Source organism: Anarrhichthys ocellatus, unplaced genomic scaffold, assembly GCF_004355925.1.
Source record: "Anarrhichthys ocellatus isolate YVR2014 unplaced genomic scaffold, GSC_Weel_1.0 scaffold28, whole genome shotgun sequence".
Classification (NCBI taxonomy): Eukaryota; Metazoa; Chordata; class Actinopteri; order Perciformes; family Anarhichadidae; genus Anarrhichthys; species Anarrhichthys ocellatus.
Window position 1 is genome coordinate 5,025,360 of NW_022280058.1, and position 27,804 is coordinate 5,053,163.

Here is a 27,804-nt window from a genome sequence, read left to right on the forward strand (position 1 = left end):
CATCCTCTTCCCTCAGATGACATGGCGTCCTCAGTACCGCAGCTCCAAGTTCCGCCACGTGTTCGGTAAGGCTGCCACCAAGGAGAGCTGCTATGATGGCGTGCCAATCACATGCAGCGTACAGGACAACAACTTCTGTGCCGTCAACCCACGTTTCCTGGCAGTCATCACTGAGTGTGCCGGGGGAGGGGCCTTCCTGGTGCTGCCTATCCATCATGTGAGTATCTCCCATCTCATGGCAGATTTTACAGACTGATGTCAGCTTTTTAAAGTGGCATGTGCACCGTTTCTCTCCGGATGTTGATGGTGGATACTGTGATATGTTTTGTTGATATGTACTCTGATGAGAGACAATTTATCTTCCTACAAGGGGGAAAAGGCCTGGCTCCAGACCTCTGAATCTCCATCTTTTTTTCATTATTTAATGATGTTGTGTACACAGCTTACGCAGTTTGAGGTTGTGGTGGGGGGCGTTGTACTGGACACACATTATTTTGAAAGGTGCAGTGGTGAAACATTAGTCAGGCAAGAACTTCTTGCATATAAAATGTATGTAAACGTGTAACTTTGCATCCTGTCCACAGCTCTACACTTGAAATGCCCCTCAAAAGTGTTCTCACTCTAAAACACAACTCAACTTTTCTACATTCATAAAAGATTGACATACTTAAATGTAGCGACATAAATGAAAAATAGCATCAAGAATAACAACTGTACATGTTGTTGCATGGCTAATAATGAACTCCTAAATCCTCATATCAAGGAGATGCATCACTCATAACTGGTTAAAGCAAAACGAAACAGAATAATCAGCTAACGTCAACATAATGTCAGTCAGACTAATAATTAAGTGAAATAAAATGACAATTCAGTCTGATTATACTGGCCGGAGAAAATCACTGCGGCTACTGTTCAAAAAGCATTGTAGAAAGATTTGACATCCTGAACAACATCTCTGCAAACAAAAAAGAAGAAAGAATTACTTATGATCCTTGTAGTTCCTCATAGTTATTATTTTGCTCAGCGTAAAAAGATGGTTAATACTGTTGCCAATGAGCATGATGCTTAAGGTTTCTTCCAGCTAGCTACCTAGCAGGCACACAACAGGAGAAACTGGGAAAATCAACATGACAAATTGGACTCATAACTGAAGTTGGCTTCAACCAAAAAGCTGGACAGTTTACAAAAGATGTAAATTCACATCAGAAGTGATTAGGAAGAGCAGATTTTTTTTCTTATATATATTTTTTTTTTGAAAAATTAATTTTATTGGGTTCATCTGCTGACTTCAATGCCTCCCATTGTTTCCCTCTTTGCTCCTGCACACACAACACACCTGGAAAAGACAGCTCTGCTGTCAGATTATAAATAGGACGTCGGCACTGGAGCCAAAACAAAATCTCCAAATACCAGGAAACCCCCGGCAACTTTTTCACTCCAACCTAAACATTACATGTGGTCTTTATTTTCCTCCTCATTATTCTATCTTATCTCACTCACAAACTTCACCTTAAATGTGATCAATCAAATACTCTCCCAGACGTTATTTATGCACATTATCACATCCACTGGTGTTATCAGTAACAATAGGGATCTTTCAAGTAAACTGAGCCAGACTTCCTCACTCGTGTGCCGGTTAGATTTACGGTCCTGCTGTATATCTCTAGTCCAGAGCCATTCATCAAGCTGAACACCTCTCCCTCCTTTTTCCCTCTCTCCATCTTTTAAATCGTCTCGGTGAGTTATCACCACCCTCCTGACATGGGCAGGAACTGCATACGAGCTTGGGAATGAAATAACTCATCTTTTGACCCCCCTCTTCTCCTCCTTTAACTGTCTCAAGGAGGTGAAAAGTCCCACGTCTGCTGCCCTTCACCTCTTATTATATACAGTCTACCTCCCGTCCATGTGTGTGCACTCACAGATAAGGTATTGTTCTGTGGAGAAAGTAGTTAACGCGTTGAACATAAATGCTATGGTTTACTCACTTGTGCATGCGTCAGCTTTGCAGGAAAGCACAGATACTTGTTACATCATTCCCATGTTCCACACACACACACCTTACCTGCACAGTAATCTAGCCTGCAGGTGGGAGTGTGTCGGTAGAGGGATTGTTCTGTTTGTACAAACAGCATAATTAGCAGTCTTGTTGAGGCAGAAAATCTTCAAGACTCTTGTAACAGGATCATGGAAAACCAGGGCGTGTGTCCCAAACGTTTTGTGCCATTCCACCTTCCGTTTAAGGGGTTTCATGTTAATGTCAAGAGGAGTCTGACTGCAAGGCAAGCTGGGACACTTTCACCAACCTGCACAGATCAACTGGACCTGTTGTATATTTCATCCGGCTATCTTTAAAGCTGCTCGAACCAATATGTTTATATGAAAGGGGAAGTTTCAATTTCACTAGTCAGCTTACAGGACTTTGGAAGTACAACTGCATATGTGGAAAAAGTTGTATAAAGATGTCTGATGCCTTGGTTTGGTCTGAAAACGACAAATCTTTTACCAGACCTCTTTGACCCGCTCCTCATCTTTGCTTGAGGCTTGCAGTTTGAGGCTACATTAGCCGCTACTATTATAACACACCCACATCTCCACCCAAACTGGTAGTGATTGAGTTGCATTGTGGGTAATGTAGGCAACGTAAGATATCTCTGTTTTTAAAATCCTTTTTTTTTTTTTTTCAAACTGTCCACCATAAATCTGACAACTTTATAGGAGTGCAATGCTAAATTGATTGAGTTTTATTTTAACAATAAATGACAACATGATAAAACCTCAGATAATTTGCATCAGACTCTGCAGTTCCCCTGATCTCCACGGGACCTTTCAGCGTGTTTTATCTCATTTTTGATTTAATGGCCCACAACAAATTAGATCTAACGCGTTAATCAGTAGACAGATTTTAACATGAATTTGAAGAGAGCCAGGCTAGCTGTTTCCCCCTGCTTCCAGTCTTTATGCTAAGCTAACTAGCTACATAGTTAACGTTTTTTTTGTCTGTTTGTATATCAGACGGGTAAAGTGGATCCTCAGCACCCCCGAATATCGGGCCACAGAGGCAACGTGTTAGACGTCAAATGGAATCCCTTCAACGACTACTGCATCGCCTCCTGCTCCGAGGACACCACGGTTTGTACACACACAAAGTACATTTTCAAAATGGTTCACTGATGTGCTATCATTTCCCTGCGTTATGAACATGTAGCAGCAGGGAGATCATTTTCTTTTCATTTTCAAGAACAACTAGAAGTCATTCCAACTTTTCATAGATTTAGAGGTATTACGAGCAGAGTGTTTGTTTTGTGTGTGTGTGAGTGTGTGTGTTTGCAGAGGTGGAGAAAGTATTCAGAGTCTTTACTCAAGTAAAAGTGCTAATACCACACTGTGAAACAATTGTTACACCACGCAGCAACCTTTTGGGTCTGAAAAGTGAAGCCATTGAGGAAGTACCTTGAACTTGCATTCTTTCAAACGGCCGTCAGAGGGCGACTCCTCTGTTTGCAAAATGAACTCAGATTGTACAGAAGTCGATAAGAAAATGACCCAACTTCTCAATTGATTTGTTACCTCAGTAAACATTGTTGCTGATTATTTTTTCAAGCAATAGATTGAATGTTTAGTAGGTAACAATTCTAAAAGATAGTGTGCAATGCAGCCCAGAACCCAAAAGTAAAACAATTCAAAGGAAAAGCAGAAGATCTTCACATTTCAGAATCAGGAACCATGAAATGTTTTATACATCATGTTTTATAAGTTCTTCATATGTTTTGTATGCACAAGTCTTTGTCAAAAAATGTGTTCTTAGATACATTGTGTGTTTGTTTACGTGGTTTCCTGTGTGTGTCTACAGGTGAAAGTGTGGGAAATCCCTCCTCATGGTGTGCTGAAGAACCTCACAGCAGCCTGGAAGGAGCTTCAGGGTCACAGCCGCAGAGTGGGCCTCATTGAGTGGCACCCGACCGCTAACAACATCCTCTTCAGTACGGGCTATGACTACCAGGTAACACACACACTAACCCTAACACAGCCACATAAAACTACAAGCTATTACGTAATATGTATTACCATGCAGCCAAACAGGTCACAAGCAGCCCAGTTCTTGTTCATATATCATGATCGAGATTACTCACTATGACGACGCAACCTGCTGATTGTTGCTGATCTGTATTAAGTATAATTAAATAATACCAAGTCGCCCCACTTTTGACTGTGCGAACAGCAGTAAACACGTTTTCTTTTAGATGTAATCAGACATCACTTCATACAAACCAGTTTGCTTCACATGTAGCCAGCTTTTAATATAGAGAACCGAGTGAAGTCAGAACCAATAAGAGTCCTGAAGCACTATTACATAAAATAAAAAATATATTTTAGACTTTTTAGTGGATAAAAGCTATTGTCAGTATGAATGTTCGAATCGATACGTTTATTTCCCACAAAATTTCGAAGCCAAGTCTCAAGTACAAAAACTGAGTTTCTCTCCAAACTTGTTGTTGATTGTTGAATTTCTGTGCGCGTGTGTATTTACACGGTGTGTAATTTACACCTCCAGGTGATGATCTGGAACCTGGACTGTCCTGAGCAAGTGATAAAAAACCCCGTACGGACAATCAGCCACCACACAGACGTCGTCCTCTCCATGTCTTTCAACACAGAGGGGAGCCTCTTTGCCACCACCTGCAAGGACAGGAAGGTCCGACTCATAGAGCCGCGCTCAGGAAACCTACTGCAGGTGTGTGTGTGTGTGTTGTCTTTTCCTGTTTTCAGATAATTCTGTAGTTAAATTTGAGTGCTCTAATTTTAAAGGTAGTTACTATGCTATGTACCAGTTCATCTAAATAACTGTAAAGAAAACCTGTAGTTGGGGATAATATTATTTATTTATTTTTCAACAAACACAGGAATTTATGTGTTTATTTCAGATATTTAAAAAATGTATAAAAAGCACATATAAAAGAAATACAAAAATATATTTTTTAAATATAACATATTTTTAGCACAAACTATTTTTAGCTGAAGCATTTCTTGTTTTTTAAATAGGTTTTAAGGACTCTGTTGCATTATCAGCAGCTCATTCACCTTTTCTCTCAAACTTTGACTGGAAGCTTTTTTTAGATGCACTCTTCGTAAAAGAACCTCATGTAGTTTAAACTGCAATGAACAAACTGCAGGTCTTTTGGGGGGTGAAAACACAATTTTGGATAAATGGTGACATCAAATCTGAAGGAAAATCAGTTAAATGAATATGTTCCTCTGGAAAAATCGAGATATTTTTTTTCAGTGAAAATCAATAAAACCTAAAAAGCACAAGCCTTAGATGTCTTGTACAATAGCATCTCAGCCAATATTGCATAAGTGGGAGTTCCTGCCTCGTTCCCTCTTCCCAGCCCAGGCACTCATCCAGCACCACACAGCCAAAACTGACACCTCTGGCCAGAGCAGGCCCATGGCATAGCTCCACAGACCTGTGGGTCACCAGCCACTGACTCACACACTTTGTATCAGTCCGCTCTCGCTACTTTGGCCTGCTAAACAAGCTCACCTGGAAACATAAGAAACATTACATCACAGTGCTGTAATGTAATGTAATGTAATGTAAAGACATCAAGTGTTTAGTATGCCTGTTGTGTTTGCAGGAATCCAACTGCAAGACACACAAAGCCAGCAAGGTGCTGTTCCTGGGCAACATGAAGATGCTCTTCACATCGGGCACTTCACGTTACAATGACCGACAGTTTGCTCTGTGGGATCAGGTGAGAGCAAATTATAGCACAGGAAGTATTTTGTGACAGAATCACCTCACCTTAAAGGTCCAAAAACTTAGCTTTTTCTGCGCTTTAATGCACATTTCACGGTCTTAATCATGGTCAGCTGGATCTGGTTTCAATATGTGGCGTTTCTGTTATGTGATGACGCATACAATCAATTGTTATCAGGTGACTGGAGTTCCACATTTCGGTCATGTGGTGACGCCTGAACCAGCTCCACTCACTGATACAGACCATGAGATGCAGTCTGACGCTCTGAAAAAGATTAAAGTTGGACCTTTGAGTTTGTATTCAAATATCTTGTTGTATTCGATCAACAGTCCAAGATGTTTAGTTTACTGTTGGATAATCGGCGAATGTTTGACATTTTTACTTGAAAAGTAACTATTTTGATTAATAGATAATCAAAATAGTAGTAATAGTAACAAATAGTTAACTGGATAAAATTATGACATTTTAGACAGACATGAATATAAACTGCAACTTCCCTGTTTGGCGGTGGCACACAACTAAGAGGCTGTAATTCTAGATTGATTAAATTTAACAACAATAAATAGTGATATACAGAGATGCCTTAACTACAGTGCATGTAGACAATCCACATAAGAAGAAAAAGAAAATGTCAAGAAAATGATGAGAGCAAAGACCCAGAAATAGGAATAATCCCAATAGTAGAGAATTCATAATATTTCATATTTGGCAGAGATGTCACGAGTCTAGACGGCCCTATTTCCTGTCTCACGTCATTAAAACCTCTGAGTAGTAAAGATTCAGGATAAAAGAAAAAAGGACGGTTGAATATTGAGATGAGTATAGAAAGGAAATGTTAAGAGAAAAAGGTGAGGAAAGTGGAACCTTTTGAACAAACCCTTTGGGAAAGGGTTTTCAACAAATCATTGATTTATCATAATTTGTTTCAAATGGTCTCATGTATGGATCAGATACTTGGAGTGTAAAAAACCCCAAATACAAACGTGTGATCCCTGAGGTTGATGCAGTGAGGCTAATGCAATGCTCACTCTCTCACAAACACAACTCTGCCATCTAGTGGACAAACCGGTGGACATTGGTGTGTCTTGATTTGTGAGAGTGTATCGTGGGTGGAAGATTAAAGCCAAAACAGGGATTAGGGACTAAGTACTCTGTTTTTTTATTCAGTGCCGGAGAGTGCTTTTCATGTAGAAGTGGATTTAAATGATTGAGTGTTTTTTTGATATGAGGGAATGTTGTCCATGTTGCTGGTGCTGAAGTGTTTGTTTTTTGATCCTGGTGTGTGTTTGTAGGACGATCTGTCTGTGCCTTTGTCACAAGAGAACCTGGATGGTTCGTCAGGACTCATCTTTCCTTTCTACGACCCAGACACACACATGCTGTACCTTGCTGGGAAGGTGGGTCTCTGAAAGCAACTAGAACGTCTTTATACACAAAATACTTTTCATATTATTGTTACAAAGTCTTCTCTTGTCTCTGTCAGGGTGACGGAAATATGAGGTACTATGAGATCAGCTCAGAAAAACCATATATCTACTATCTAACAGAGTACCGGTCAAACCTACCTCAGAAAGGAATGGGTAAGAAATACACACACACACACACACACACTGGGACTATGTTTTTTAATCAGTCTCCAAAATGTTGGATTTAACAATTTACTTACTAAAATATGGCTGTTTGGAAACTCTGCCTGCCTTCTGGTCGTGGTGACTCTCTTTCAACTGTAAGCAAAGCTGCTGTGCAAATAAGCCTGCAATATTTGAATAGCCAAACCGGCTGATCGAGGTGAAGTCGCAGATCACGTGAAGTGACACGCAGTCAGGCTCGTTTAGAGGCAAAACAAGGATATAGTTAAATGGAAGTAGTTCAGATTCTACTTCCAAATGTTGCCGGGTTCTTACAACCATAGTTTCTATATGAAACTGCTTATATTAGACTCATTTTCAGCCTTTGAGGTAATGTTCTGAATTAAAGTCCTGTTTTAACTGAAACTTTAAAAATATAGTGTTTCCCTTAACTTCCACTACTTTGTGTTTTAGATTATTTCGTTTTTTTACTTGCTTGTTTTTTTTCACATATTTGAGCCTGAGATCTAAGATTTTCACTGCCAATGATGGCTTTTCTGTAGTTTTGGGCATATGACAATTAAGAACTTGAAACTTGAAAGCAGTCCAGAAAATGTAAGGAAATAAATGCCAAAGTCATCGTAAAGGTCGAATGAACAGAAAATATCTATTTATTTTAATTAAGGTGGGTGTTAAAAAGCCAATCATTTTTTTTACTGAACATGGTGCTGTGCTGTGGGCGGGTATGATCCTGCATTGACACTTTTTGATTTTTCCATTGCAATATGAACATACATGTGCGCCGGTCGAAGGGCTTTCGTACACTTTTGCATATTGCAAAGTTAATAGCATTAATCTCTTTCTTTTCAAGCCATAATGTGATTACACTAAATCTTATTTGCAGTTGTGTTTTGTCTACCTTATCTCCGTCAGTCATGCACACTTTCAGTGTAAAGTAATTTTTCTTAACGCTCAATAATATAAGTATATTATAGCACAGTAGTGCTGCAGAAAAAGTGGGTTTCCTATACAACAGAGTAAAATTGTGTGTCTTCCTTCAGGTGTGATGCCAAAGAGAGGTCTGGATGTGAGCTCCTGTGAAGTGTTCAGGTTCTACAAACTGGTGACAATCAAGAATCTTATTGAGCCTCTCTCAATGATCGTACCCCGCAGGGTGAGAGCACATCCACTCACACAAACACCAGAGGAAATATGTAAAAGAAATGCCTTCATTTTGAAGCTGATGAGACCTAATTTGGTGTGCGAAAAGTACGTCTGTCTGAAATGTACTGTGCATGTGTTTCTAGTCAGAGTCATACCAAGAAGACATCTATCCAATGACTGCTGGTAACAAGCCTGCTTTGTCTGCAGAGGAATGGCTCAGCGGCATTGATAAAGGTCAGAACTAATGTATGTGTGACACATTTATAAATGTTGGCGAGGTCTACAGGTCTGGTGGTAAGTTGCTCCGAAGTGAATCATGATCAGGGTTCAAATATACCAGAAAAGAAAATACAAGTATGGCTCGGTGGAATCAAGATCACATACTATATTCTGAGTTCTTGCTTTACTTCAAAGGTTTTTTTTGCCATACTAAAGGTGTATTTTTTGTCACTACTGTCATAGTTCTATAGTGTCTAATGTAATTATGATAATTCCTTACCAGTGGTGAAAGTAGTACGAATATCATTTACTTCAGCACTTTAAGTCGAAGTACATGAGCAAACGTTGTAGCTGGTCAAGGTAGGACTGATTTGAACTTCTTTATGTAATGTCAGGTAGTTTTAATTTATGACAATTCATCAAGGTTAATCTCTGAGAACATTTATTCTCATTTCAGGATCATTCAGCTCCTCTTTCTTTGTCCTCCAGGTCCGGTGCTAATGTCTCTTAAGCCTGGAAGTCAAGTAGCAGAGTCGTACTCCGAGATGAGCAAGGGATGGGGAAACTCGCTGGACACTCGCAGGTCTCGCAGCAGACCAGGCATGCTGCAGCTGTCTTACATTCAGGACCAAGTGGGAACCAAAGACGGCAGCGAGGACAGCGGCAATACAGAGGACGGCAGGAGTCGGACACCCGTCAGCAACGGAGAAGAACTCGCACTTTGCACTCCGCCCAGGACAGAGAATGAGGTACCAGATGATTTTTGTCATTCTTCGAGTTTTGTTTTTAAGGGCATGGGTCTAAAAACCATGCGAATGCTATTTATTTACAACCTATCTAATTACACTTCATGGTGAAATGATATAGAACTAAGTCCAACGGAAGAATTAGAAATGTGGCTTGAATTTCTATCTTGTTAATTCACTAACCCTGAAAAATATATCCAGAGAACCATAAAATTAAGATGGAATAAATTGAATGAAGTATGACAAGACTTTAAAACTTAAATGAAAAAAATCTTAGAGTCATCACTTTGATTGATGTTCAGTTGGCATCTTTTCATTGGAATAATAAAACTGCACTGTCAGCAGTAAATAAAAATATGAATTTAAAGATGTTTTCCTCAAACACATGCAGAGGAGGCTGAGTAGGGTCCTGTCAGGCTGCGTAAACAAGCTCCCCCAATCACATTCGACCTGACAAATGCAAAAACTTGGGTAAAAGAAAAGTCCAATACACACAGCTGCTTCTCAGAAAGGCTGCTGATGTTTGTTATTGACAATAAATCCCATGAACTTACTAAAACCAACATTAAAGTAATCCTCCTACTTCGGTATTGTCTCTGTATCTAGCGACCAATATATTGTATTGCTGTGTGATCAATGTAGTCTAAAAACATGCAATATTTATATATATATATGTATGTGTGTGTGTGTGTTCATTACAATAAACACAGACTCTGTAGTGTATTTCGAGTCAAATATTTACTCCTGTTTGAGTGATGTTTGCTAAAGTTTTCAGCAGTTTTAGGAAATAACGTTTATAGAATATACAGTACATCTTTGTGACCAGTTTTTAAACTTATACATCTCAATAGGATTCAATGGCTTGGTGCTAACCAACAAATTGTTGGCTTTGGTTTTTTCACGAGATATAAAAAATATAGAATATCATCAGCCTTACCCTTAAAGGGTCACTTTGGTATTTTTCATCCTGTGTTTTTATTTCTAAGTGACTAATGGGGACAACAATTTTTGAAAATGGTTCAGTAGACGACAGACGCTAAATGGCTGCAATGTAATCATATCGGGCAATTGCACCCCGTCAATTTATGTCCACTAATAGTGCTTGTTTTCGCTACTGACATGCTCTGGTTGTTATTATAAGTATCTGACAACATTATGGAAAAGGCAATAGAGAAAAACACTTTTCTTACCTTTTGCTTTCTGTTTGTTTTTGTGTCATGTGACTTGTTGCCAGAGGACAAGGGTGGAAACGTGAGTGGAGTTAGTGAAAGGAGGGGCGGGTTTTGTGTTGCAGTACAACACTGTACAGTACAGTCTATTAACAGTGTTAATAGAAATAGATGAATTTGACAATGTGGATGTAACGTGAGATTTAAGAACAAGACTGCTCTGAATAACAAACAGACCGGATCAAGCAAAAGGTAAAGAAAAATGTTTTCCATTTCTGTAGGGTCATTTTCATAATGTTGTCAGACACTTATAAGAACAATCTGAGCCTGTCGGTGGCAAAAACAAGTACTTTTAGTGGACAGAACTGGCTGATATGATTACACTGCAGCCCGTTAACACCGTCTGCAGATTTCTCCGTTAATACTGAACCAATTTCAAAACGCGTTGTCCCTGTTACTCATTTAAACACAAAAACATGTGAAAATAGGGTCCGGGTTGAAAAATACCAAAGTTACCCTTTCAGTATTGCGGCGTACACTATAATAATTAAAGGGGGACCTAGATGAATGTATCAACATCTGGATTATGGCAGCTGGATAGTTAGAGAAAACAGAGATTTTACTGAGTAAATCAAACTGAATCTGAAGCCTAAAAGTAGCAAAAAAAAGTGTACATGTCTCCCCCGCCTCTAGTGGAAATGACACCCTTGATATATTCTGCATGCGTTTTGTCCACAGCTGCGACTGAAGTTCCACAAGCAGCAGGAGGAGATCCGACGGTTGAGGGAGCTCCTCAACCAGAGGGACGTGCGCGTCAAACAGCTGGAGCTGGAGATTAAGAACATCAAAAACTTCCAGTCTCACCAGAGCTCCCTCTAAGACTTGCCCCACCCGCGGGGTCACCTCCTCCGCCTCGAGGAACACATGCATCACTGTACAAACTTACTAACCCCTTCTTCAAACCACTACACCTGTTCTTAGGATCCCGACTCGCCTCTTTACCTTTAATGAGCCCTCCACACTCACTGCACAGGGGTGATTTGAACCTCAACTTTTGTGTTTTTGTTCATTCTGTCTGTTCCACACACACAGTGCACATATTCTTTGTTCATGCATGTACACTAAAACACTGAGTCTCACCCAGCTGTAAGATGGTTTAAAACTATTTGCACCTGTGGACCTTGACCTTTCTTTTGTACGCTTCAAAGCTATGCAAGTTATTTTAATTTTTTGCTTTTTATGCTCTATGTATCTGGAGATGAAACAGGATGTCTGTGCCTGTCTTGACTGGATGATGTGGCTAACTGCGTGTTTGAAAGTTGTTGCAGGGCAGGTGCAGACATCCTGTGTGATCACGCTGAATTTTTTTTTTTTATGCTTGGTGATTGTTTTATTTCCAATATTCAAACTACTGTAAGTGGAGGTGGCTGTGGTGTTTTTAATGTGTGCTTGAATGTGTGCTTGAATGAGAGCGATCTAAATGAATGACAATATCATGATCCCAGCTGTGTTCTTGCGTTCCATTAAGCTGCATATGTTTTTATTTTTTAAATGACTGGAAATTTGAAAATGAATCGATGTGTTTCACTGCAGCTATTGTGTAAGCCAATTCTGTAACTGATGCCATGTAGCAGTTCTTAATTTTTTATATTTATTTTAAAATACAGGCAAAGAAAATTGACTATTTGTTCAAGTACTTGAATTCCCGATTGTAATTTTGCAACATACAGCATGCAAACATGTTTTTAAAAAGGACTAAAAGCGTGCTTTAATTTTTCCTGAGGTCACTGTGAAAACAACAATTGAAAGCCATTGTAGAGCCGTAGTCCTGCACTACTTCTGGGTTAGTTTGTGTTCCACTAGCTTTTAGTTGTGAATGTATTTTCTTTAAAAAGGGGTCTTTTATTGCCCTTTGTAAAAATCTGAAACATGACACTGGGATTTTCTATTCATATTTTAAGCTGAAAGAGAATCTGCTTCTTCAGTGGATAGTAAAATATGAGCACGTCATAGCTCTGGTGAGTGATAGCGGGAGTTCAGATGGGAGATATAATATATATTGAGATGATAGAAATGTGTGTACCGTCAGAGATACTATGTAGTATCTCTGCTGTATTATTTAATTTACTGAATTAAACTTCCTATCTAGTTATTTCATTCATATACAGTTCCTCAGAACAGGTACAATGGATTTATGATATATAATGATTTCACTCTATGATTATTGGATTTTATTTATATTGCCCATTCCTTTGCAGGACATGTAGTTCTTGAATGCGAACACAAATTATTATTTAGCTTGACAGTTGAAAGCAGCGCTTACTTGCATGTTCTGGAGCTTTAAACGGTCTTCGTTAGCAGGTCAAGTTTGTAAGTAAGTGGGTTTCAATGAGTAGATATTGTTTTGTTTTTTTGTTTTTTTTTGAAGATGGACAGCGTTACCAGTATGATGTTTCAGCTTTGAAAGAGATCCTCTGTGTTTAAAATAACAAAGTCTGGATGAGGCGAGTGGAAGAGAAGTGAGCTCAACAGGGAGACAAGTCTTCATCTCATAAAATAATCAGTTTACTTACATGTGACAGGAAAAACATCAATGTTTTATTTTTAAATGCTTAGCTGTGATGATCTGTTAATTTAACCGCAAAGACTTAAATAACCAAAATGTACACAAAGTCACACTGAGCACTTGGTGAAGTCCATGCTAATGGAATTTAAAAATGCGTTTTCCCTCAATGAACTTCTGAATGGTGTTCATAGTTTTTGCCACTCTGCCATCAGACCAGTTTCTTATATTAGTTGCCTTCAGAATTTAAACATTCCCTTGTTCGCCACGTTGAGAGGAACAATTCTCTGCCTTGTAAATATGCATAGATGTTACAGAAGTGCTTGCAGATATTAGGCAACACAAACCGTATAGATGTTCATCCCAAGATCACCACTCGGATACAGCACACATTATCACGCGTGCCTGTATTTATGTAGTCATAAGCACACGCACCATAATGATATTCTAGATTTGGCTTACATTTCATGGCCTCTTGGGAAAGATGTAACGCATGGAAACTGCCATACACACCCGAGCACATACAGACACACTGGCCTCAATACAACTGTGGACCTTTTGACCTCTGGGAGGACAGTTCTAGCACAGCTTCATCTCTAGCTGACTTTTGCCCAGGAGCAGCAACGCCCCGGCCGTAGTAAATTGGTGGATGAGTCTCAACACATTCCCACAGTGCACTGCTGTGCTTGCAGCTGACGTGGACTTGCTTAAGGGCTGATTTGGTTATTTGAACACATCACAACAGATTGTAGATTGTACTTCCAGAGCCATTCCAACAAGCTTAAATCGTGTCAATGTTTCCCTCACAACTTATTCAAATGGATTTTTCCCAATCCCAAAAAAATATTTTATTTGTATTTTATTATATTTCTCCTTCTGAAAGGTCTCTCTGGAAATGGACGGATGAACTGTTGTCTGCCAACATTGTGCATTTAAAGAACAGTCATTGGTTAGCTTGGGAATTAAATGCTTGATGCAGTTTATACCACAAATAAATACTGCACACCTCTAGCTAAATAACATAGCCAATGTTATTTTTCAGCCAATTTTTTTAGCGCCGTTTTATAGTGACTGAACTGTTAACAGCATAATTTGTCTTATACAGCTTTTGAGTGCCGTCAACGGCCAGCAGGCCGCACTTTGAGCAGCTATGAACTATGAGAGGCTTTAGTTGTAAATAAATAGTATTAAATGCTATTTTGTGTTTCCTACTCAAAATAGTTGCTAATTAATGCTTTTTCATTGATAGGGGGATAGGCAAACACACCATGATTATTGACACACCCACTTAGGAGACAAAAGTGTTTTCCATTTCAAACCGTTGGAGGAGCTTGTTGTGCATCATCTTTGTTATCGAGCAAAACCTCCTGATTGTATTGAATCAGGCAAGGGTGTGTTTTATTGGTTATTATTTCAACTTTCATTTGTAAGAGCAAGGATGGTAATGGTAGCCTACTTCTCAGCCTGTGATAAAAGATGAATAATTCCCTCCGTCTTCTTTAAGCATTAAGCTTGTGGAATAAACTGGTTGTGTGGAATTTAAAAGACATGGGCGTCGGCTTGTTAGGGAGGGTCAAACAAAAAAGATGCTCTTGGTTGCATCAAGGGAAATGAGGCTGCCGCGATTTAGAGCTTGACTCGGGAACAAAAGTCAGGACATTTTGACCATTCTGTGAATTCACCAGCTTCATTTAAGTGCAGCACTAAATCGCTGGAGTACTCCTCTAAAATGATGAATGCTGGATTTTTGATTTGATGTTTCAAAAGCAACAGTATGACACCAAGACAACAGAATGATGAGCTCACTGCTAGCTAGATCAACAAATATCCACTCATATATTTTGATATTTGTGGTGTACCACCCTTGTGCCAGCACAACTAGAGTATAATTTCTATTTCCAGGTTTTATACATTAGAATGAATTATTAACAATAACCATTGGGAGTGGAAAAGCAAAGTTGTTTCTTCACAAATCTTTTTTTCTTGCTGTTTTCTCCAAATTATCTTATGAATTAATCATCACAATGTTCTGCTGAAGTAATGATTACTTTGCTCTACTAAAAATTGTAATAGATGGATCATCATTCTGTGGTTTTATTATTAATGTGTCCAATACCAAGTCCTCAGAAAAACATCTCAACAAGCCAAATGACAACAACAATATCAATCTATTCCAGAGACCTATCGGTATTAAAGCATGCAGACACTGACGGTCTCTTACTTTATACTGGAACAATAAGCTGCAGAGTCGACTGTAGCCTTCACCGTCTGAAGATGTCTGATTTTAATAAATAACAGTTCATTAAAGGGTTGTTGCTGGGTTCATATAAGCCTCACTGTGCCTGATCTAGATGCATTTTAATGCAGTTATTGTGATTTCCTTCTATTTTTCTGTTAAATGTTATGCCGTTTCTTTTTATATTGTTTCGAAATGTAAGAAAAAGAATAATGAATCACATAAAATCTATTTGTCTTCCCTAATAGGGCATAATACCCTCTTTCACAAAACAATGAATTGAAGTAAAAACATTTAACTCAATGGCTCAACTACATTAACATTTAAGCAGCTAGCTATTTCTGCTACAAAGTCAGCAGTGCTGCTTGCAGGTCCTGCAGTTCCCTCAGTAAACTGTTGACTATTTGGAGTCTGTGATGCTGCAGCGTGTAGACGGCTAACATTGTTTATCTGTACACGATTGCCTGGCTTGTGTTTAAAATAAAAAAGGGCTCTAAAAGAAGCAGCAGCCTGGAGAAGCTTGTTCCTCACAAGTACAGTAATGAAATTGAGTTGCTGTTGCTGGCTCAATGTTAAAAAAAGGGGTTAGAGACGAGTGCTCTCTATCTCGGGGTAACATTGTTTCTGTAGAGCGTATAATGACTATATTTTGTTTCAGAATATAATCTACAGGTTACAAGCTAGTACAGCATTAACTTTAGTGGGAAAACTCCTTAATGATACGTTCTCAAATCGGTCTTAAAACAATACTCACATGCCCAAATGTCATTCAAATTTACTCTCCAAGAAGTCACAAGATGGGGTTATTAACAAGATATGAAAGAAGAAAACATACCATCATTTTGCTGTAAACAAAATGTTTTTTTCTTATCTTTTATTCTTGTGAAAAACAATTTAGCCCCTTCAGCCCAAAAAACAAGATATTTAAATGAAACACCCAGCTAGGATTTGACAGCTCGGAGCCACAATGAAGGCTTTGATGAGGAGTCCCCTGAGCCGACATCGCTTTGTCGAGGGCTTATCAAGCCAAACGGGCTGGGAACCACCACTGTGATCATTTTCCTTGTCCATAATGGTCGTGAAATGATCCATTCCTAGTTGAAGTCCAAAAATAGACATTCACACTAAAAACACAAACACTTAACTTACTGACACTGTGAAGGCCTCATTCAGTATTAGGTATGGGTGAATTTCAGAAAGCATTTTACACAGAAGACTGGATTTTGTCTCCATCTCTTACATTGGACTCACTAGAAAAGATTCTCCTTGAGACTAGTATGGTGAGGAGTAATGGTTACAGCGACTAATAGCTCCATTGACAAATTCGCAAAAGAGTATTGTATCAAGGGAGAGTCATAAAAAAAAAATCAAAGACCTGTCTTTTAAGGCCAGACATAAAGCTTTTCTGTGGACTGTTATCTACAGTCACCATCAGAATACACAGAGTAACAGCAAGGGGTGGATGATGGCCGTCATTTTGTCACTTTCCGTGCATTTCGGTACACCAAAAAAACAAGGCAGGAAGAGAGAAAAGCACAAAATGTTAACATTTTATTTACAAAGTTGTTTTTTTGTCATACAGAAAGTAAAAATGTAGCTACAACCTTGATTTGTGCAACAGGCGGCCACACTAAAAATCATGGCTCGCTGGTTGCACAGCTGCTATAGCAATAACTTTATTGGGAAAAATAAAAGGAACAGAACAAAAACAATAAAAGACAATAAAATTGAGAAATAATAAACCCAACAACAAAAAAAATTATTCATCCAAAGAAATATTAAAAGCACAGACCCAAAACTAGATACCAGTCCCAAAGTCCTCACACGGGAATACATAAAGAGGGATCGACAGTGAAATTGTGGAATGCTGAGTGCTGGGCTGCCTGAGAACCTCTGGGCTGTGGGGGTGGGTGAGGTGGAGGGTGTTGGGTGGCTCTCAGTTCCATGAGGGGGGAGGGGGAAAAAGGGTGTGGCAGCTCCACTCGGCCCGCCCATCCGGTACAGTCTTGCCCCATAAAAAGAGCTCAGAGCTGGGGGGGGAGGGGGAGGGGGGGGGGGTAGACACGGATTACAAAGGCGGTGTGAGTTGTAGGAGGGCGGACGTTCGGGTTTGTGGGAGAGGAAGGGTAACTCGGTAGGCTCTCGTTTTCAGTTTTGCTCTTAATCGTCGTCTTCATCGTCGTCATCGTCGTCCTCATCCTCTAGCTCTCGCTTTCTCTTCTCCCCTTTGCCAGCGTCCGCTGCTTCCGCTGCTTCTGGGGGCAAAGAGACTTCAATTTCAGCAAAACAGCGAAAATGTTATAATCCATTGCAGGCACGACAGCCAGACTCAGGCTAACCCTTTAATCATACAGGAAATACATAAATATATATATATTTTTTTTTTAACACATTCTACATATAATATAGTCTTTACGCGTTATATATTTTATACATACACAGGGTTCTTTACATGTATTCAGTGTTAATTCCCTCCACTTTCAGCATTATCAATCCTCTAGTGGGATCTTAGAGAGGGTGGGCACTATCATGTTTTGCTGTCCCTACATGATATAATGTTACACCATAAGGAGCTGAAAATAAACAGTGTCAGATATGCATCTTCAATATTGACATTTTTCAGGATATAACCGACCCTCCTGAGATGTTTTACACTGACGAGCTCGTCTTAAGTTTTTATGCCTTAAGATATATTAACATTCTCAAACCTCAAATTGATCCAACTATATTATGTTATTTGACTTATATTATGAATGGTCAGTGATGGGCAATTGCTATGGAAGGCATTTGATAATGCCCTGTGAACGCTCCTGCACAGCTCCCTCAGTAAACACAACCACCAGCAGGTGTCATATCATTCCTGATATTCAGTTTTTATTAGTCATTATCAAGTGCACCCACATATGTACATGTACTTACCCTTCTATGCACGCATTGCTTTTATTTAAAGCTGCAGCTTATGTACAAAAATAACATTTTAAATCTAAAGGCCGCTGTCCTTACTCAGCCATCCCGCCGTGTCATTAATAGCAAAACGGCTTCATTTCCAAAACTGGATTTCAGCTGTTTCAGTACATTTGACTTTTCTTTACTTTAATAACACAACAATAAAAAGGCAATATGGTACTATGTAGCATTATTTTGCACTTTTACTTTTTTAATAATTAAGTAAGAGTACACACAAATATGAGAAAATTTGTGAAAGATTTGACTTAAATCTTAAGGAGTAACTTAACAGTAAATGCACTTTTGACTCACTTTAAAGTTCGTACATTTTGTAGCCAGTCAGTTATATGCGTATCAGTGGATTACAGTCTCAGTCTGCAGTATACAGTGTAATAGTTCTGTGCTTTTTTTTAAATGAAGAAACATCTGTCTAACCCAATCTGGCAGGATAAGCAATGTCCCACCTCTCACATTAAAAACATAAACCAGATCTTGGCCTTGTGGAGGGTCTAGAGTTGTGATATGAAGAGAGATGGCCGGAGTGCTGTGTTGTACTTATACTAACCGTTAACTGTGTTGAAATAAGTTAGAGGTGCTCTGGGGTTTGAATGCATTTTTGATTTGTAAAGGGAAGGGTGTCCAACTATGGCAATGGTACATACCGTCTTCGTCCTCATCTTCTTCATCTTCATCATCTACTTCCGCATCCTGAGCAACGTCTTCCTCCTTGGTAAACAAAAATGTTTTAAAAAGTTAACAGAAATAAAAATGAATCCAAATTCCTTGCAAGAATATTTTCTGCCAAATAATTTCAATTACATTTTTGGGGATTACCTCGTCTTCTCCGCTGACCTCATCGTCGTCTTCTTCTCCTTCTACCTCCTCTTCATCTTCCTCGTCGTCCTCTTCCTCATCAAAGTCCTCCTCCTCTCCGTCCTCGTCTTCCTCCTCCTCTCCCTCTGCAATTACAAAAGCAACAACAATTTGGTCAACAAAATGGAATCGTGCTGTAATCCAAGTCCAACATTAGCAGACTCCGTGCTCAAAGTGAGAGTGTTGTCATTTCATATTGATATATTTCCAGCTACCGTGGACTTAAGGATCAGTAAAGCAGGAAGACCTGAGGTATTGGAAGAACTTCTCACCTTCATCTTCATCGTCATCTACGCCGTCTCCATCCACCTCTCCGTCAGAGTCGGAGGCTTCCCTGTCCTCCATGTCGTAACCATCCAGGTAGGTGAGCTGTGGCAGCAGCTTGAACACGCTCTCTCTGTAGTCATTCAAGTTTGTCACTTCACAGTTGAACAGGTCCAAACTTTTCAGGTTATCCAGCTTTTTCTGTTGATCACATTCAGTAAAGAACTGCGATGAGAAACTGCTGCATGTCATTGTAAGGGTTAAAGCGTGTCAAGTGTGTGTGAGGTTGGCTGATACTGTATGGGCTGTAAAATGTGTCAACCAGTGGATGTTTTGCTATACCATTTATACAGATTAATATCTGGTTGTAATTGAACTACCTTGATTTGCAGGTACGCAAGTATCTGGATAAGAGAATTAATTTCTCAACTGAATTTCCAGAAATTCCAGTTTCTTGCACCCTTAACTCGAAGAACGCTGTATGCAGTTTGCTCAACCCTTTTTTTGTTCTTATACAAATTCCCATATAAGAATCATATTTGAAATGCATATACTGTAAGTGGATTTTAAATGTGTGAAATGTATAAGGAGGATCTCTGCTGAACCCTTTGAAAGGTCAGTTGAAGTGTATGTTGACTCTAACAACTGAAAGTTTAAAGATTTATATCCGCATATACAGAAAGCTGTGCTCAAATTAGAAATGCATGTTATTTGTATGCTGTTGGTTGAGAACAGTTCATTACTGTAATCACATCTACATTAATAGTCGTGTGCATGATAAGATTGTGTATAAATACGTGTGCTTTGTCTAATAATGAATTTGGCATTAACATGATATATAATATACACATTCTGTGTTCATGCAGATAGATATGTATGTTAGTGTTGTCTCCAACACATCTCAAAACACATACCAATGGTTCCAATGTGCTAATATCTTTCAATTTGTTGCCACTCAGGTTTAGATGCGTGAGGTTGGGTAGTTTCTCTGCTAAAACATCAAGGCCACCGCTGATTCTGTTGTCACTCAACTCCAGCTGAAAGACAGTAGAGGGACATATTATTTCAGCTGACATTTTGTCACAATTCAGCTTTTACATGGAGGTAAAAAGGTGAAACATAATTTTTTTTATTTTTTTTTTTACCTTTTTGAGTTTTCCTAGTTTGGGCAAGTTGGAGACTGACATTAAGCCAACATTTATCAAACTGAGGAACTCCAGGTTGACAAACTCAGCTGTGAGGCCTTCGATTTTTCCTTCAACTGATCGACAATTGTCAAGGACAAGTTCTCGTACCTGGAATACAGAAAAGTACAATACATCACATTAAAAAAAATCATCTCCAGTTTAATCCATTTAGTGAAACTACACTAACAATCTATTCTAGAATGAAAAAATATTATATTTGATATATAAAATATTTTACAAACTTTTTTGAAACAAAAGAGTGCCATTTTTTTTAGGCAAAATCATCGAGAAAACAAGCTGACAGACAACATAACATCTTTAATAGTTTGTGTTGTTGTTTAGGGAAATGGCCCTTTATTGTGTGTAAAATAATCTAAAATGTATTTTGTAGTTGCTGTAAAACATTACAAAACAAGCCTGAAGGCGGAGTTAATTTGAGTCGGTTAAAGCCAACACTGGTTGCGCAATTCAATGTTGGAGAAAAACGTTGCAAAAAAAGTTAGTGGCAAACGTCAAAGATCACGATTTCTGATGTAAAACACCGAAACGGTTCTTGTGTCTCCATCTAAAAACACGCGTGTGTGCTTAATGTATCCGGGCATGATAGGTAATATACAGATTTCATTGACACGATGAAGAGCAAAGCGGTGGTTTCCCGTGGCCTGCTGATGCAGTCACTAATGACAAATGCAATGATTTTTAGTGAGCTAGGTTAGCTCGCTACAGGCTAGCCGTTGCCCCTTTTAAACGCTGCCGTGCAGCAGAGGAGCAGTCTGTCTGCCCGCCATTAGCCAACCCAACAGCAACGGAAAGGATTGCGAATACACCCTTAGTGCAGATTTTCTTGTTTTCGTTAAACCAGCTTTCATTTGGGAAGTGGAATATTCCTTGTCGTCGAGCGAACGACCCATATTACCAGTTTGTTACAGGGTACAACGTCGTGTTCTGGTCGAAGGAAATATACTGAGAACGGAAATTTAGTAAAAAAAAAACAAAGATGGAGACAGTTCCTTTCTCCCAGAGCTTCAAAGACGACAGAATGACAACATGGCGATTCCTGAGATACAGTATGCAGTTCTCTGAACACTTCAATGGGCAAAAACAACTGCTTATAAAGAGTAATTATCGTTATTTACACATTACCTAAGTTATTTTTCGGTGTTAAATCAGTTTTATTTTATGCATGAGTCGATGGGGAAACGCCGACCGTCGAGTTTTTGGCTGCCCACGCATGAAGCGCGGTGCACCGGATCTCCGTGTCATTCAAGGCTCGGTTAATGAAACCAATGGTCAACAAATTAATCCGTTTGGTTGCAAACAACGACACGTTTAGCTCTGCTTAACAACCATCGGACGAAAGAGTAGTTGTGTTTTGACAGTTTTTAAGTTTACAACTGGATATATTTTGTTGTCTTTGTACAGTGGGGGTAATGTGGCGGGAACAAAAACACTAAGTTAGATGGCTGTTGTCTAGATGACTGAATCATCACCAGACTTTATTAAATAAGTGCAGTATTTAGATGAAAGGGTAACGTTAACGTAGCTGCTAAACAAGCGTGTAAGCTATTTTTGGGGGAATAAATTGCTGCACACTCCCTTTGGAAACTTACGAATCGCAGCGTGTCTTTAAAACAACCCACGGTCACACGAATAGGTATTTGCTAGTTTGTGTAAATTTCAACTGGCTTATTGTAACAGTGGCTTAATGTTAAGTGATCAACGTATATGGATGACTCGTGAATCAAGTGACTGTTTTTTTTTTTTGTTGTCGCTGCTGAATCTGACCATTTGATATTAACGTACTCGCCGGGAATTTAAAGACGTAACTCGTGATGGCCCGTTTACATGTAACAAAAAACTCATTTTGTAGCACGGACGCCTTTAGAGTTGTAAAGATCGTTTGTAACGAAAAAAAGCGCCCCATTTTTAGCAGTTATGCTAGCAGCAAACATGGCTTCCAAGGTCTGTATGAAATGTACCGCTCTGTAAATGCCAACCGCGGCGCAGGATGCAAATCCCCTAATATACCAGCGTAAAAAGAAGTTTACTAATTGTGGTACAACCGGGGGAGTCCTTCTGAACCGTGTGCACCACTGGACAAGGAGGCTGCGAAACGGTTAAAGCACCGCAATAATGCCAGCGAGCGAAATAATCGCCGTTTCAAAGTAACGATTGAATAACGTTCATAGCTTTTCTCCTCTCATTGCCCCAATACGCCCAATCCAGAGCAGTATAAAGGATTAAGCTTGTTGTGCGAGTGTTTTCCGCCCCATTATAAACCAGAAAACATCATCTAAAGCCCATGTGGTCACCATTACGTTAGCCACACAGGTCACTCGCAAAGCAGAAAAAGTAGCAAGCAAGGCTAGCAAAGGCTAGCCAGAAAACTAAGGGTTGATTTTTAAAAAAAGCACGACTCACATCAGACGGTGTCCTGTTTCTTAGCTCCAAGTGGATCCTCTTTTTCATGTCCATCTTGCCCTATGAAAGTGAAACTTTTCTCTCTTGGGTTTTGGTGGGATCTTCAGTCCAAAGGCAGAGATGCCCAATGGAGGGAGAATATAGGACTGTATGATGAACTGAGCCAAACGCTAAGTTAGTCGGAGAGAGGAGAAACCATGGAGGGAAACGGGACTGAAAAAATATATGCTCAACAGCGCCATCTGCGTCCAGAAACGCCCATCGCCTCTATGAAAGGCATTGCAGTCACAAAACATGACGCTGCCCCGAAACAGTGCTATGGTGCAATTTATTTCTGCAAGGAAAATGCTGTATGTTTAGTGAAGTATAGAGTTTTTTTTGTCTGCAAAGCCAGTTTCATTAAATGAAGGAAATCAGCATTATGGGCACAGTTTACTGCAAGTACCATTCAAGCAATTACACGTCGATAAAGTAGGTCATATGGTCAACTTTGTTTATCTGCCTAACTTACAGTTTCATGGCTGGACAACATCCCCATGTTCGATGTATTAATTGTTATAGTGTTGTGGTTTCACATTGAATGAGTGAACAAGGCGAATATCTAACATAAAGAAATCCTGCTTTGATTAGTATTCAAACCTGTTGCCTTCCTTTGTTTGGCAAATGCATGATTGTAATTGTAGCCCAGACAGTGATGCATGTATGCTCCTTGTGACCATTTTGATCAATAAAGTGCAGAATGGATAACTTGTGTTGTACTTTCGGTTCATAAATTCCTGTAGCCATTTAGACACACAGCAAGAGAGGAGGGGTGTGTTTGGTTTGCAGTAAAGAGAGCATTGTATATGCACATGGGTGAGGAGGGCAACCCCCCCCAAACTACACCCCCCTTTACTTCCTGAGACACCAGACCCCTCGAGTTGAAGTCTACTGAGTCGGAGTTGTTGCCCTTTATACATTAAAATATGAATCCCTAATTATACAATTCTTAGCTTAATTAGTAGAATAGTAAATATTTATCACAAATAAGCATAGGATCCAGGCTACAATGTTGTGTTTCCACTATGTCTACAGGGTGCAATATCCAAACAGTCTTTGGCCTTGTGCAAGTTATTTGTTCATAATATATAGACTGTTTTTAAATCAGTGTTTAATATAGTAGACAATGTACACCAGAAGATGGCACTGCTTTGACATTCTTCACATTTAAATTGCATTGTCCAACAGTTTAGGGCTGTGTGTGAGTGACAGCCATAACTGCATGTGGTTGTAATGCTGATAATAATCTGTCATTTGGAAAAGATGTGCACACATGGAAGGAGTCCAGTCGTGTGTCTTGTTATCAGCTGAAGAGTTCACTGTGCAGCCTGTGGTCTTTTTAAACAGCTGGAAGTTGACCGTGATACTGAAGGTGCTGCTAAATGTTCAAGGTAGTTTAAATGTGTGTGTGTGTGTGTGTGTGTGTGTCAGTTTCTGTTTGAATGGGACAGTTTGTTCATCTCAGTCAGTGAGTCCCAGAGAAGGAGGTTATAGTACTTGGACGAACCCGGACAAAACAGGTGACTGAGCACATTTCCCACAACAGTCACAAGTTCAACAGAGAGTAGTTTAGATTGAAACATGGTTCTCTTACTATAATTTTATTGCAAGAAGCTTCTTTGAATTGAACCAAGAGACCCTCAACATTTCCCCTACAGTGCTGGAGGCAATTGGCAGCAGAGTGTTATTTACTCTGCAGGACAGCTTCTTTCTCTGAGTGGCACAAACACACACATCAATGTGCTGGGAGAAGATTGAGAACACGCCCCAACTGAGCAGCTCTCCATCTGTGAGATAAGATGGGTATGCCTCCACTCCGGTTGAAGACAGGATTTCTTGCTTGATGTCAGGCTGTCTAGTGGCTTTTCAACACAGCAGTCTACCCAAAGTACTTTATGATATATTGCTATATTATAAAAAAAGACAGTCTTTAGTATGTTTGTTGGTGATTATTATTATTTATGCAAAAAGAAACACGCAGGGATTTGTAGTATTGGCTCATTTATTTCATATTCAGAACTGTGGATCTGTTTTGTGCCTGCCAACGATATTGGATCATTTAGACATTGAATGATTGTCTATATAAATTCAATCACAATATACTTTTGCCACAGCTTCACTATCAGCTGCTGGCTTGCACATAAACATGCACGCAAAACTGAATTTATTTTTATGTTACTAGTTTAATTAAGACAACACTTTAGTCTAATAAGCCTAATACTTTATTATTTCCCCCTCTACCTCATACATATTGTATCCCTATCACACACTACTGTCACACAACTTGCTCTAGTCGTTTTTTTTTCTCTCTCTGTCAAAGCTGTGCCAACCCCACCAGCTTTACAAATACGATAAGACCAAAGCTGCAAGAACTCTTCCAGCACTATGGTAATGGTTAACCAGATAATTCATTTAGGGGTGGGAAAAGAAAACAGTCAGAAGTTATTCTGTCTTCATTTCTGTGCTTGCCCGCCTTCAATGAGTTGAATTCATTCATAGCAGGACTCAGAATGGAGGAGACATTGCAGCAAGAGAAACAAGTGTCGGAATATAAAAATTTGAATGAAGACCAAGGTAACTTTTAAGATTTACTTCTCTTCTTTTTGAAATTAAGTCTATTTCAGTATTTCCACACTAGAAAGTTGAGTGTGCCGGTTATTCATTTGCATACTGTGTGATATACTTTAATCAACAACTAAGCTACTGTTACTACTCTTGCTATATTTTTAAACCCAAGTGTGGAAATGTTTCAGTCGAGCCCGTGTGAAGCTGAAAGAAAAACTGTCTCTGAACCACATCTTTATACGCCATCAGTCACCCGCCACATTCTCTGGTCATGCATAAAAAATACTGCTCTTTCGTTTCATGCTTTCATGCTGCCCTCGTTGTTTCTCTCTTTCATAGGTGGAATCCGTCGCCGATTGCGGGACAGGGATCTTCTCAAGAAGAGAAAAGCCGAAGCAGAAGAAAAGGAGACTAACCAGTGGGTTTTTGGATAAATTTAAAGAAAGGATTAGCCAATGTTAGTGCAGTGACCTTACAGCTATCTTTATTTGGAGTAACCATTATAGGTTTAGCAGTGCAGACAAAATCTACAGTACAACCCAGTAATGATACAGTACATCATTGTTTTAAAGCCATGGAGAGTACAAATGTTAGCATCAGAAATGTTTAACAAGGCTTTATTAACAAAACTGGCTTCTATATAACACCATACTTGACAATGCACGGTTAAATCATAATTAGCGCTCCAGCTGCTTATCATTCCTCTGCCTTATATTGAATATGGAGCAAGAGGAAACCAAAGGTTGCTCTTGTGTTTCTATTGACCAGATCCAGGTCAAGGACTTTGTACTATTAGCTTTGCAAAAGTATCACAGAAAGCTGTATTAATGCCAGGAGGTTGATTGAATTTGTTGAACTCTCTCAGGGTGGAGAGTCAGAGGAAAAGACCCAGGGCTGAGAGTGGCACAAAGAGGAGAGGGAGGCCCAAGAAGAGCGAGCCCACGCCAGAGATCTCTGTCATTCAGGAGGAGGCAGCAGTGCCTCAGGAAGCTCCTGCGGTGGTGGTCCCTGAACCTGCTGAGGTCATCCCAGATCAAACACCAGGCTCTCTATCCCCTTTACTTGTTGTGGAATCACAACCTTCATCTGTCCCTGCTGCCCCTGCACCTCGGCCACTGCTTGGATCCATCCAAAGCCCCGTCTTTGCTCCTACTCTGACTTCTCCAGCACCAGTTAACCCGACTCCAGCGCTTTTTTCATTCTCACCTCCTGTTCCTCTCTCCGTCAAAGTTCAAGATTCAGCTCTGGCTCCAGATGCTGTCCCAGTCCCAGTCACAGTCCCAGTCCTGACTCAAGCCCCTGTTCCAACTGCAGCACCTGGTCCTGCCACAGCTCTTCCTCAGGTGGAGACCCTTTCCGCAGAGTTACAAGGCAGGGAGGCCCTTGACCAGATCCTGATTAAGGACTTGGGCCCAGATGAGGAGGAGGACATCTCTGCATTTCAAGACAAAAGAGCCGATGAAGGTATTAAAGAGGAAAATTAGACAGCAAGGAGAATGAATGGTGTGGAAAAATGACATTACCTATTGTTGAAGAGTTTTCATTTTGTCCTAATATGAATTGTATCCTGTCTTTTTTTTTAGATTTGATTGGAACATCGTCGATCAACGTACCTGAACAAAACGCAATGTTCTCAATTCCAACCTTGTCCCCGACGCCTCCTCCACAAAAATATTTCCCAGGAAATGTATTCTAATTTTCGAAAACACACTTTTCAGATACTGCCTCGGCTCAGACTTGCTTCTTTTCCGATCACAGTTTGTATCCGAGTGTTACTTTGGTTAGTGTGCAGCCTGTTGGTTTAAGAGAACAAACATACTGAGCATATGCATTGCTTATTTGACAAATGTATCAATTCAAAACAAACATGCTTATTTATTCTGGTTTGTTCGTCACTACGAAGCTCATTAATTATTTTTTTGTATTTTGTATTCAGTAAACAGCAAATTTTGCTTGCTTTTATTTAAGAGTAAAGGGTATAAAATCACTGGGGATGATGTATTTGTAATTATGGATTTATTTGACAGAATTTTGTAAAAAGTTGTTATTCACCTAATAAAATACACTGCTTACAATCATCTG

At 39.5% G+C, this 27,804-nt stretch overlaps 3 protein-coding genes across 9 annotated transcripts in view; 2 read left to right on the plus strand and 1 right to left on the minus strand.

Annotated features, from left to right (window-relative positions):
* Positions 1-15,944, plus strand: part of coro2aa (coronin 2Aa) — a 35,157-nt gene extending 19,213 nt beyond the window's left edge. For both annotated transcript variants that reach the window (XM_031863021.1, XM_031863023.1), the window contains exons 2-12: positions 17-217; positions 3,016-3,132; positions 3,854-4,003; positions 4,556-4,735; positions 5,640-5,756; positions 7,055-7,159; positions 7,246-7,342; positions 8,392-8,504; positions 8,638-8,728; positions 9,203-9,462; positions 11,367-15,944. In XM_031863021.1, coding sequence (XP_031718881.1) covers positions 17-217; positions 3,016-3,132; positions 3,854-4,003; positions 4,556-4,735; positions 5,640-5,756; positions 7,055-7,159; positions 7,246-7,342; positions 8,392-8,504; positions 8,638-8,728; positions 9,203-9,462; positions 11,367-11,507 — 1,572 coding nt within the window. In that variant the 3' untranslated portion in view covers positions 11,508-15,944. The remainder of the gene's footprint in view (positions 1-16; positions 218-3,015; positions 3,133-3,853; positions 4,004-4,555; positions 4,736-5,639; positions 5,757-7,054; positions 7,160-7,245; positions 7,343-8,391; positions 8,505-8,637; positions 8,729-9,202; positions 9,463-11,366) is intronic.
* Positions 15,945-17,062: 1,118 nt separating this feature from the next.
* anp32b (acidic (leucine-rich) nuclear phosphoprotein 32 family, member B) lies at positions 17,063-23,350 on the minus strand. 5 transcript variants are annotated; one of them, XM_031863029.1, is made up of 7 exons: positions 23,119-23,350; positions 20,656-20,805; positions 20,425-20,547; positions 19,519-19,711; positions 19,208-19,332; positions 19,036-19,099; positions 17,063-17,679 (listed from the first exon to the last, which is right to left on the minus strand). In XM_031863029.1, exons 1-7 carry the CDS (start codon positions 23,170-23,172, stop codon positions 17,588-17,590), a joined length of 801 nt encoding a protein of 266 aa, XP_031718889.1. In that variant the 5' UTR covers positions 23,173-23,350; the 3' UTR covers positions 17,063-17,587. The 5 variants fall into 5 exon arrangements, with proteins under 5 accessions (XP_031718889.1, XP_031718888.1, XP_031718887.1 ...); XM_031863028.1 differs by having other exon boundaries at positions 17,063-17,682; XM_031863027.1 differs by having other exon boundaries at positions 19,193-19,332.
* Positions 21,369-27,800, plus strand: hemgn (hemogen). 2 transcript variants are annotated; one of them, XM_031863025.1, is made up of 4 exons: positions 21,369-25,731; positions 26,062-26,140; positions 26,588-27,186; positions 27,306-27,800. In XM_031863025.1, the coding sequence occupies exons 1-4, from the start codon at positions 25,668-25,670 to the stop codon at positions 27,416-27,418; spliced, it is 855 nt and encodes a 284-aa protein (XP_031718885.1). In that variant the 5' UTR covers positions 21,369-25,667; the 3' UTR covers positions 27,419-27,800. The 2 variants fall into 2 exon arrangements, with proteins under 2 accessions (XP_031718885.1, XP_031718884.1); XM_031863024.1 differs by having other exon boundaries at positions 21,369-26,140.
* Positions 27,801-27,804: the final 4 nt, after the last annotated feature.

Coding starts and splice junctions, on each gene's coding strand:
- anp32b (XM_031863026.1), bottom strand. CDS start 23,172: ATGGACATGAAAAAGAGGATCCACTTGGAGCTAAGAAACAGGACACCG. Junction 19,712..20,424: donor TTAGCACATTGGAACCATTG/GTATGTGTTTTG, acceptor TGTGATCAACAG/AAAAAGCTGGATAACCTGAA. Junction 19,100..19,192: donor ACGAGGTAATCCCCAAAAAT/GTAATTGAAATT, acceptor TTGTTTACCAAG/GAGGAAGACGTTGCTCAGGA.
- hemgn (XM_031863024.1), top strand. CDS start 25,902: ATGTTTCAGTCGAGCCCGTGTGAAGCTGAAAGAAAAACTGTCTCTGAA. Junction 26,141..26,587: donor GAAGAAAAGGAGACTAACCA/GTGGGTTTTTGG, acceptor GAACTCTCTCAG/GGTGGAGAGTCAGAGGAAAA. Junction 27,187..27,305: donor AGACAAAAGAGCCGATGAAG/GTATTAAAGAGG, acceptor CTTTTTTTTTAG/ATTTGATTGGAACATCGTCG.